Source organism: Nicotiana tabacum, chromosome 7, assembly GCF_000715075.1.
Source record: "Nicotiana tabacum cultivar K326 chromosome 7, ASM71507v2, whole genome shotgun sequence".
NCBI classification, from domain to species: Eukaryota; Viridiplantae; Streptophyta; class Magnoliopsida; order Solanales; family Solanaceae; genus Nicotiana; species Nicotiana tabacum.
The window spans coordinates 170,408,357-170,420,004 of NC_134086.1; the positions used below are offsets into that span (position 1 = coordinate 170,408,357).

Below are 11,648 nucleotides of genomic sequence, written 5' to 3' on the forward strand. Positions count from 1 at the left end.
TCATTTCTTCTTGGGCGCATTCTTGCAAGATCTTTTGTTATGCCCTTCACCTCCATAATTTCCACATGACACCTTGTACTTCTTTGACTTTATTGCATCATATGTTTTATATCTTTCCTTTTGAGGTCTCCCTGGCTGCCTTTTATCTCCCGTCGGTGGATGAAGAGGATTTACTGGTATTTCATACGTACGCAGAAGGCTCTCCCTTGTGTAATACGGAGAGCAATGGTTTTCATATGTTTCATTCATGTGCCTTAATGCTGCCAAAGCATGCACACATGGAAGTTCTTCAAGTTAGAATTGGCCACAACTACATTTTTTGTTTTCTAGACACACAATGTACCGCTTCACACCATGTAACACAGTATGTATATGATCTGTTGAAGCCCTCACCTACAATTACAGAACAAACAGAAAAAATATTATCTCAATCATAAAAATAGATTATCTACAACTTATCTACAAATTATCTATAAATATTCTACACCTTTTCTACAACCTACAATTATCTACAATTTGACTACAATTTATCTACAATCTGGAAACACTGCATATTAAGTAATTTATTTTTTCTGCACCAAATAAACAGATCTTACTATAAGCTTCTGAGATAATGTTCTGTTGTTCTCTAATTCTTTGTTGAATTTGGACCCAAGAAATGTGAAAGTATCCTTCGCCTTCAATAACTTCTCGTTGGTCTAACGTTCTAGCAGTGTCCGTATATACTCTAAAAGGTCAAATATCGACAACTCTCTTGCATATTTGGTTACAGCGTTCAACGACTCTGCAATATTTGATGTCATTGTCCACGTTCTATTCACTGTTGCATGTACTCTTAACCATATATGATAGCCAATATCATACAGGTAAGATTTCACACGCGGGTCTACCTCTTCAATCTTCGACATTCTTTCATTAAATTCATCCAGAGTGTATGACCGTGTTGTAGCAAAGTACAATTCATGTAATTGTAGATGACCTTTCTTGAATTTTGACCTTATATTTGTCCAAATATGCCACATGCAAGAGTAGTGTGGCATGGCCGGATAGAAAATTGATGTTGCCTTTAGTATACTCTCATTCCTATCTGAAACAACACACATTGAAGGTCTTTCACCATATGCCTGCTTGAATTGCTCAAAGAACCACTTCCAAGATGCGTCGTTTTCAGAATCAACCACAACATATGTCAAGGGCAAGATTGTACCTACATCATTAATTCATAAAATATTAATTGGCAGCTTTGAACATGTATATAAAAATATAAATACATAACAACTACAATATATCTTTATAATATAGACAATTTATCTACATTTTATGTAATAGCTAAAAATAACTACAAAATTACTACAATGTATCTACATTTTATAGACTGCCTACAAAATAACTGCAAATTTTTTACACTTTTTACCTACTTCATGCATGGTGCTTGCTGTCAGTATAATCCCCCTGTAGGCTGACTTTAAGAATGTCTCATCAACCACTACTACTGGCCTACAATGTTGCCAACCACTTATTGATGTACAAAGAGCAACAAATGCGTATAAGAAGCATTCATCTGCTGTCTTCTTTAATTTAACAACTGAACCAGGATAAGTCTCCTCAAGAATATAAAAATATTTGGGTAATTTGCTGTAGGAGTCAGCCGAATTCCCTCTCAAAAACCGTAAAGCCTTTTCCTTTGCTCTCCATACTTGCATGTAGCTTAGGTTCACTCCGTGTTCGGATAACATGTCAGTTTGTATGTCCTTTGGTGTGTAAACAGTCTTTGGATCACAATACTTTGGAATGACCATGCTACCAACTACAGCTGCAGTATGGTTCCGTTGTATGAATGTTTCGTCTATTAAGGAGCATGTGTGTTGTCGGTTGAAACTCCTTATCTTGAATATTGCGTATTCATTAATTGACATTGCTTTGAAGTGCCATTTACAGTTTTCACCAACGCATACAAGCCAATAGCTACAAAAAATACAATATTTAATATAGATTATAAATGTAGATGCAACAAAAGGACTGTTTTAACATAAAGTAACATAAACTACAATTTAACTACAATTTATCTACAATGTTTAAAAAACACATATCTTGAGTAAAACACTGCTTTTAATGATCTTTTCTCCACAAATATCTCCATACCTTCTATTACTAGATCTTTTAACTCTGAACTGGAACTTGTGCATCACAGAAAAGTGCTTCATTCCAGCAGCTACAGTTTGCTTGTCCTGATACACTTGTCCTTCTTCAATAGCAGTTTGCGTAGATTCTATTATTATTTCACTTTTATATTCCTCTATAGCTGGAGAGCATGGCATATCAAGTAACTTTAGGGATCCAGACGAACCTGCATCAAAATAAAGATAAACAGTGTCATTATAATTTTGTAGAATCTTTGTAGATAATTTGTAGATACAGTGAAAATTTTGTATTCATCCATTTTAGGATGTCAGACATTGTAGTAAAATTGTACTATAACTGTTGCAATTTGTAGAAATTTGTGAAAACAATACTGCTTCGTACATAATTAAACTGATTTGTATTTTATTTGACTAGATTTTGTTCTAAACATAGATTATAGTTTTATTTGAAGACAACATTTTGAAATCAACAATTTCTAATCATAGATTGTAGTTTATTTTGTCGTATAAATGTAGTAACTTTGTAGATAATTTTGAAAATAACATTGCTTTATTCTTTCATTAAACTGATTTGTAGTTTAATTGTAGGTAAATGTAGTAATTTTGTAGATAATACCGTAAAACCATAATTCTATGCAATTTCGAACTATACAAACCTGCACTTGTGTTATCGTTGGTGATTGTCAATTCCATATTGAAATCTCGTACACTTATACATAACAGATATGAACCTAAGTTTTTATTCTCCTTTTTGGTCTCCATATACACACGAACCCCCATATCATTCCTAATCTCCATTGGGGGCAATTATCATTCACCATGTATTTGATTTCTATAATTTTTCTGAAGTATCAATCGATAGTTGTTCTGCAATTGTAGAAATCAGAATAATGTAGCTTACATTCTCATCTACCACAATGGCATCAACTTCAAAATCTCTAAATCTGCCATAGTTATCCCAATTCTCATTCAATTGTAGCATGATTGCGATTTTGGACATGATTGCGTGTTGTTGCTGATGTATTATTCTAAATTTTTTCGTTTATTTGGATTTCTAGATTGAGAAAAAAAAAGATGAAGAACAGATATATGATCGCCAATTTGATTTCTGAAAATGACGAAGAACAGAATATAGCAATGTTGAGTTGTTGAATCTCGAAGATTTGAATTCTACAATTTGAATTGTTGAAGCTATTCGTAGTTTGTTGAAACTGTTCATACTTTTTTTTAAAATTTTTGAATTGTAGTTTAAGAGTAAATTACGCATATGCGAAATCTCTCCTTTCCGTTTCAAAACTTGAATTTAATGTAGAATCAATCAATCCCAAGATTCTTTCCTGATTTTTCGCGTGTTATTAAGGGAAGATTCTGCCCTATTAATTCCTAATAAACGAATGGTACAGAAATTGTAGGAAAAATGTGGATTAGGCAGGTAATTTAGATACTATGCACATATTTGGTAATAAAATTTTATATATGGTATACGAAGGAAAAAATCCCTAAAAAAATGGGTATAGGTTAAATGGGCTGTGCAATTTTTACATTATCATATTGTGAATGTTTTCCTTTATGGCCCTTTGGCAATTATTGTCATAGTACGCGGCACATAATGTCATTGTTAATCCATTTTCATCGACCAAAAAAAAATATCATTGTCGGTTCTATTACCTATAATAAATATAAATGTTATTTTTTACTTTAATTTAACAGCTGGTATGGTTCGTATGGAGTAAATATTTCACCACCTACCACCACTCGTACTCATCTTCTGCACACATTATGCGGTTAGGTCTTTATTTATTTAGTGTGATTATATATTGGTATGTTTGAGCAATGTTATCAACTACTCTGCCATAGACGTCAATATATTATCATATATCGTGACTTCCGATGCAGAGTTCGCTTACTTAATAACTTTTGTTAGATTCAATATTTGTCTAGTGAAATTCATAGAATATATTTTAATTATTAATTTAGAATACAATAACTTAAAAAAACTAAAATTTCAAATTCATAAGTTTTAAATCCTCTCTCAAAACTTAGCACCGCTATTATCATTCAATATTAACATGTTCAATAGCTTTCTGGCTATCTTCTTACACTCCTTACTTTTCAGGTGATATCACTTGACCTTATGGACAGTTATTTCTGATAACACTGTATTGAGAAAAATTAAGTTCATATATGGAAGTTATTATAAGATGACACGTCATGACATGTAGACCAGTTAAAGGAGAATAGGTGGCAAAAAATAATCAAAGAGACACGAGCTTCAACAGACACGGGCAAATATTCAGAAAGATAGACGCTCGAATCTCTTTATGATTAAAGAGAATGAATTTGATAGTAAATGAGGTTTAGATACGTATTATTGGGCATTAAATACGAAAAACGTTAAGAAATATGTAATGAATCAAATATGATTACCAATTATAATGTTACATTAAAGGTCATTAAATGTCATTAATTGTCAATAATAACTCGTTATGGTAGAAACAAAATGTATTACCTAGAGATAACTATAAAAGCAGAAGACTGATCATTTGTAAGGACACGAAATACTATTGAAATATATTGATTTACTTTGCATTATATTCAGCTACTATTTATCAATTATTCTTATTTCTATTTGATTATCAGTAACCCGAGTTCTTCTAAAATAAGATTTGACCGAAATCCCAATTTTTGGTAAAATAAATTGGTTCGGTTACCGGGAATCTGATAATCGTTTGCTTTCTTAATCAATTCTTTCATCAAAAAACTTACCATGTCAAATAACAACGACAACAACCAACAAGATCCTTAAAATCAGGAGAATGATACGGGTGACAGGACCCCACTTCCCTCACCGTGTAATTCACAACGTTAGTCACGAGAAGGAACTCCATATGTCTCTAAAACAAACAACGGGATTGCGAACCAAAACGGATTTGAGGCAAATCAAAATACTGGAGTTGCGAATGAACAAGCACTCGATGATGCTATGAAGAATCTAATTGCTCAACAAGTCAGTAACGTTCTCCGAACTTTTATCACCCAGTTGCCAGTTGCGTCACCAACACCAACTCCGAATCAGAATACTTTGCAAAACCAAATTCTGGGCTCGTTAATTCAGGCACTGGTGGAACTCCCAGCGAGTCTCGTGATGGAGAACCAGGTAACATAGTTAATTCTGATTTGCAAAATTTAGTTCTAACCTTGCAGAAGCAGCTCAAGGAGCAAAGCGATCGCATAGAGCAAATACCGGGAGTACCACCTGTAATCAAAGGAATAGATATGGATAAATACTCACAACAACTATGGAAGCCTAGTGCTGCTCAGTTGACGATCCCGAAGAAGTTCAAGATGCCTGATATTCCAAAGTATGATGGCACAACTAATCCACGAGACCACGTGACTGCATTCACAACTGGTGTAAAATGCAACGATTTAACCAAATAGGAAATTGAGTCAGTATTGGTCAAGAAATTCGGTGAAACACTCACCAAGGGAGCATTAACATGGTATTCTCTCTTACCCGAAAATTCAATAAATTTTTTTTCTGAGCTTTCATATTCATTTATCAAAGCACATTCGGGGGTTCAAAAAGTTGAAAAAAGAATGGAAGACATTTTCAAAATCAAGCAAGGAGATTCAGAGTTGCTTAGAGAGTTCGTGGATAGGTTCCAACATGAAAGAATGATGTTACCACGCGTACCTGATAACTGGGCAGCTATGGCTTTTGCCAGTAATTTGAATGAGAAAATCTCAAAAGCCACGAGACGACTCAAATAAAGTCTGCGGGAATTTCCAGCAACAACCTGAAATGATGTTTACAACAGATACAACATGAAGCTAATGATAGAAGAATATACTATCTCCCGATCTCAGAAAGAGGAGAAGGTGAATTCGAGACGAGCAGAAACCGAAAAAAGGTCCGATAAAAATAGATATGACCCATACATGGGCCCAGCAGGAAAAGACTCACGATCAAAGTAGGATAATTCAAGGTTTGATCATAGATTGAGGAATAGAGAGTCAGGTTCATCATCTAGATTTGGAAACGATCGAAACACGCGAGAGACGCGAGATGATGATAGGAAATTGAAGGCAAGATTTGGCGGTTATAGTTTTAATGTAAGCACTTCAGAGATAGTGGACGTATTAAGAAGCATGGGTGATAAGGTGCGGTGGCCAAAAAAATGAGGTCAAATCCGAACAGGCGCAATCCTGATCACTCGTGTGAATTTCACAACGATCATGGTCATAAAACGGCAGATTGTAGATTGTTGCAAGGTGAAGTTGACCATCTATTAAAGCAAGGGTATCTTACTGAATTATTTAGTGAAAAAGGTAAGCAAGCATACATGAAGAACATGCAAGAGCCCCTTAAACCTCCTTCTCCGAAAAGGACCATTAATGTTATAAGTGGGGGCGAGGAAATCAACGGTGTGACATATACGGCGGCCAATAAAGTTTTTAAAGTTACAATTACCCAACGGGAAGCGGGTCCGACATGTCTTGGAGGAAGAAATTATTACATTTGATGATGCAGATGGGGACGACATATTAACTCCTCACAACGATGCACTAGTAATCTCTCTACTTGTACATGATACTAATGTGAAATGAGTTTTAATTGAACCAGGTAGTTCCGTGAACCTTATTTTGCTAAGAGTACTAAACGAGATGCAAGCTGAAGATAAGCTAGTACCTAAGGCACATACTTTGTCTGGATTCGACAATTCAAGCGTTGTGACAAAAGGTGAGGTAACACTTACAACCTTTGTCAAAGATACGAAATTTTAGGTTGTGGAGATGGAAATGGCTTACAATATGATTCTCGAGAGACCTTGGATTCACGAGATGGATGTTGTTCCATCTACCTTACATCAAGTTGTTAAATTCCCATCACCATGGGGAATACGTCAAATATGTGGGGATTAACAGACTTCCAGGAGCATCAATTTTGTAGCAGATTGAAGTACGAAAAACGAAGAAAAGTAGCAATTACAGAATCCAGTTGAGGATACCACGACACAAGCCTCAACTGAACAAGGACGAACAGATGTAGACTCAAGGCCCGATTCCATTCAAGAACCAGAAGAAAATGAAAATATCAAAACAACAATTGAAGAACTAGAGGCTGTAGAGTTATTTGCACAATGGCCTGAAAGGAAATTATACATTGGGGCCAACTTAAGCCACGACACGACATGTAAGTTGATTAAATTTTTAAAAACTAACGTGGATTGTTTTGCCTGGTCCCATTTTGATATGACAGGAATACCCCTGGAAGTAATGACTCACAAGTTTAATGAAGATCCATCGTATCCGCCTGTCAAGCAAAAGAAGAGAAAGCAGGGGACTTTCAAAAATCAGGTGATTCAAGATGAGGTGCAAAAACTATTAAAAATTGGACCTATCCGAGAGGTAAAGTATCCTGATTGGTTAGCCAATACTGTAGTGGTACCAAAAAAATGGCAAATGGCGAGTTTATGTAGATTACAACGACCTTAACAAAGCATGTCCTAAAGATTCTTTTCCATTACCACACATAGATCAACTGATTGATGCTACTGCAGGACATGAATTGTTAAGCTTTTTAGATGCGTATTCAGGGTACAATCAGATCAAAATAGATCCCCTAGATAAAGAAAAAACTTCATTTATAACAGACAGGGGGACTTATTGTTATAAATGATGCTCTTTGGTCTCAAAAATGCTGGTGCCACGTATCAAAGATTGGTGACTAAAATGTTCCAAGAACATTTAGGAAAAACTATGGAAGTCTACATAGATGATATGCTTGTCAAATCTCATCAATTAGGAGATCATATATCACATTTGTCTGATACATTTTAGATCTTACGAAAATTCAATATGAAGCTAAATCCCGAGAAATGTGCATTCGGCGTTTCATTAGGTAAGTTTTTGGGTTTTCTTATTTCTAACCATGGTATTGAAGTGAATCTCGCACAGATTAAAGTCATTGAAGAAATTCTTGACATGCTTACAAATAAGAAAGAGGTGCAGAGACTAACGAGAAGAATTGCAGCCTTGGGAAGATTTATTTTCAAGTCATCAGAAAAATGTTTTAAATTCTTTTCGGCTCTTAAAAAGCAAGACCAGTTCGAATGGTCCAAATAATGTCAACAAGCGCTCAAAAATCTAAAGGCATACCTGTCAAATCCACTGTTGCTCGCAAAACCGAAGGTCGGGGATAGGTTACTTATTTATTTAGTTGTTTCAGAAGTAGCGGTGAGTGCTATTTTAGTTCATGAAGACCAAGGTAAACAGTCTCTAATTTATTATGTTAGCAAATTATTATTAGATACGGAGACGCAATATCCTCAATTAGAAAAGCTTGAACTTGCACTAATCATGGCATCTAGAAAACTAAGGCCTTATTTTCAATGCCACCCTATTTCTATAGTAACTACTTATCCATTGAGTATGAGTTATAGGTTAGCCAAGTGGGACATAGAATTGAGTGAATACGACATCGCATATCAACCTAGAACCGCAATAAAATCTCAGGTGTTAGCAGATTTTTTGGCTGATTTTAGCCGTAGGATACAATTAGAAGCTGAAAAGGAACTACAAGTGTTTAATGGGTCTAATCCGGGAATTTGGACCTTATTTACTGATGGCTCATATAAAGTGAAGGGGCAGGTTTAGGAATTGTTTTGGTACCACCTACGGGTGAAACCATTCGACAAGCCATAAAATGTCATCCTATGACTAACAATGAGGCAGAATATGAAGCTGTGATTACAGGTTTAGAACTGGCATGTGAACTTAGCATTAATTAGATCGTAATCAAAAGTGATTCGTAGCTCGTAGTTAATCAAATTCTAGGGACTTATACAGCCAGGGAAGCACGAATGCAGCAATACTTAGAGAAGGTACGAGATTTGCTTAGGCAATTCCAAGCCTGGAAAGTTACGCCGATACCAATAGAGGAAAATGTTGAGGTAGACACCCTAGCCAATCTCGCATCTGCGGTAGACGTGACGAGCAACCAAAATGCTTCTGTAATTCATTTATTTCATTCAGTACTCGAACCAGACAAAAATGAGGTAAATTTTAATAACTTAACCTAGGATTGGAGGAACGAGATCGTCAATTATTTGCAGTATGGAACCGTCCCTGAAGACAAGAAAAAGGCTCACGCGCTTCGTAAAAAAGGCTGGTCGGTACTGTTTAAAGTAAGACAATCTTTATCGAAAGATGTTCGGTGGTCCCTTAGCAAGATGCCTCGGGCCTTCTCAAAAGGAATATGTGATGAGAGAAATACACAAGGGGCACAAATCACGCAGGAGGAAGATCACTGGTAAGAACCATGATTAGAGTAGGCTATTATTGGCCCAAAATGGAAGAAGAAGCGGAAAATTTCATGGCTAAATGTGATAAGTTCCAAAGATACGGTAACAACATGCATAGACCTGCGGAGTTACTACATCCGGTAATTGCACCGTAGCCTTTTATGAAATGGGGGATGGACATCGTGGGTCCACTACCACAAGCAAAAGGTAAGGTAAAATTCCTGCTTGTACTCACTGTCTACTTTACTAAATGGATAGAAGCAGGAGCATTTAAACAGGTACGAGAAAATAAAGTCAGGGATTTCATTTAGCAAAATATCATATGTCGATTCGGTGTACCAAAGGAAATCGTGTGTGATAATGACCCGCAATTTATAGGTGCACAAATCACAATTTTTTTTAAGTTGGCAGATTAAAAGGATTACCTCAACGCCTTACCATCCGGTAGGTAATGGACAAGCTGAATCAACAAATAAAGTCATTATCAACAATTTGAAGAAACGATTGGAAGAATCCAAAGGCAATTGGCCAGAATTTCTACCTGGTGTTTTATGGGCATACTGCACCATAGCAAAAACAAGCACGGGTGAAACACCATTATCATTGGTGTACGGAGCTGAAGCCTTAATACCAATTGAGATAGGGGAGCCAAGCACGAGGTACACGCAAGCGTCAGAGGAATCCAATAAAGATGAAATGCGTATAAACCTTGATTTACTTGAAGGAAAAAAGGAAGCTGCATTAATAAGAATGACAGTACAAAAACAAGTCATAGAATGATACTATAATCGGAAAGCTCGCCTAAGATACTTCAAGATTGGGGACTTCGTACTCAATAAAGTTTTTCAATCCACGAAAGCGGCTAATGCGGGAAAATTAAGTCCAACCTGGGAAGGACCTTACAAGATTCATGGTATCGCGGGAAAATGAGCATACGAGCTGGAAATAATGGATGACAAGATATTACCTTCACATTGGAATACCGTTCACCTAAAGAGATACTATTTCTAAGGAGTACCCATGGCCAGTTATCCTCATTTTATAATTTTATTTTTGAATTGTTAAAATTTTACTAACGATTTTAGATGATAGGCAAAAAGCTAACCCACACTAAATGATAAATCATGACCTGCAAGGCATGTGGAAGAAAATAAATTTCCGGTCTAGGGTTACAACTATTATGATAGAAATTAAGACGGGTTAAGCAGTCTTTATCTATAATCGTATCTCCAAGTCCCGTATGTTTTAATCATTTTCAGGAAAAGGACCAAATAAGAGGAATAATCAAGTGCTCGAGACTTCATACTTCAGAGCTGAAACACTTGGGGGACTATAATATATATAGGCATATGTATAATGAAGGCAGAGAAGATTGGGAAATAATCAATGTTCAAGCCTGAAAAGTTTACTCAATGAATGAGTCAAGTGCAGAGCAAAGTTACGAACCAAAGCCAAAGAAAACCTTATCATAGTTAGGTTAAAGGCAATGTACTAAAACAGGTTATAAATAAAAACCTCGTGTTTTATTTCTTTTTTGAAATTTGTTGTAAAGAAAACAGTTACGAAAAAGTTATAGAAGTTATTTAAATACATGTAAGGTGTTATTTAAAACTTGACAAAGTTCAAATACAAAATTATCAAAGTTATTTCAAGAAACATGTGTATTCTTATTTCTTTTGCCGTACATTTATACCATTATGAAGTTGAGACGTCTTCCTCATTAAGTGTCGAATATAAAAGGGCCGTCTTTTATAAAATGCATGATTGATTTAAACATTCATAAAGTTAAGAAAGCATTTTATAAAATAAAAGTGCAAATTTAAAACTTGATAGAAGTTCAAAATAACTACGAAAACTTCTTAATATTAAAAAGTTTAGACTAAGTATGAACTTAGTCATAAACTAAGAGTCACTTATACAAAATGCCCCGAAAAAGGTCTGGAGACTTGATGTTTTCAACAAACCCTCAAATGGGACCAAGGGTTGTAACCACATTCCACCAAAAAAAAGAAGGGAGTCTCATATCATAAACTTGTCACTGAGGAGTTGAAGAAAGAACCAAAGCAGGATCATCAGCAACAGTAGGCTTAAGTTGACTTGAAGGAATTGGAACATTCACCGTACCCATATCATCTTCAATATTTCCAGAAGTTTCAGCCACGGGAGAGGGAAAGTCTTGGCTCTGCTGAGTCTTTTCAAT

General features: G+C 35.6%; 1 protein-coding gene across 1 annotated transcript; it reads right to left on the reverse strand.

The window, feature by feature from the left end:
• On the reverse strand, positions 1–10,360 carry LOC107775321 (uncharacterized). The gene is made up of 9 exons (XM_075218769.1): positions 10,336–10,360; positions 10,010–10,184; positions 9,887–9,908; positions 5,839–5,941; positions 2,143–2,347; positions 1,415–1,965; positions 771–1,207; positions 315–393; positions 1–260 (listed from the first exon to the last, which is right to left on the reverse strand). The coding sequence occupies exons 1-9, from the start codon at positions 10,358–10,360 to the stop codon at positions 1–3; spliced, it is 1,857 nt and encodes a 618-aa protein (XP_075074870.1).
• Positions 10,361–11,648: the final 1,288 nt, after the last annotated feature.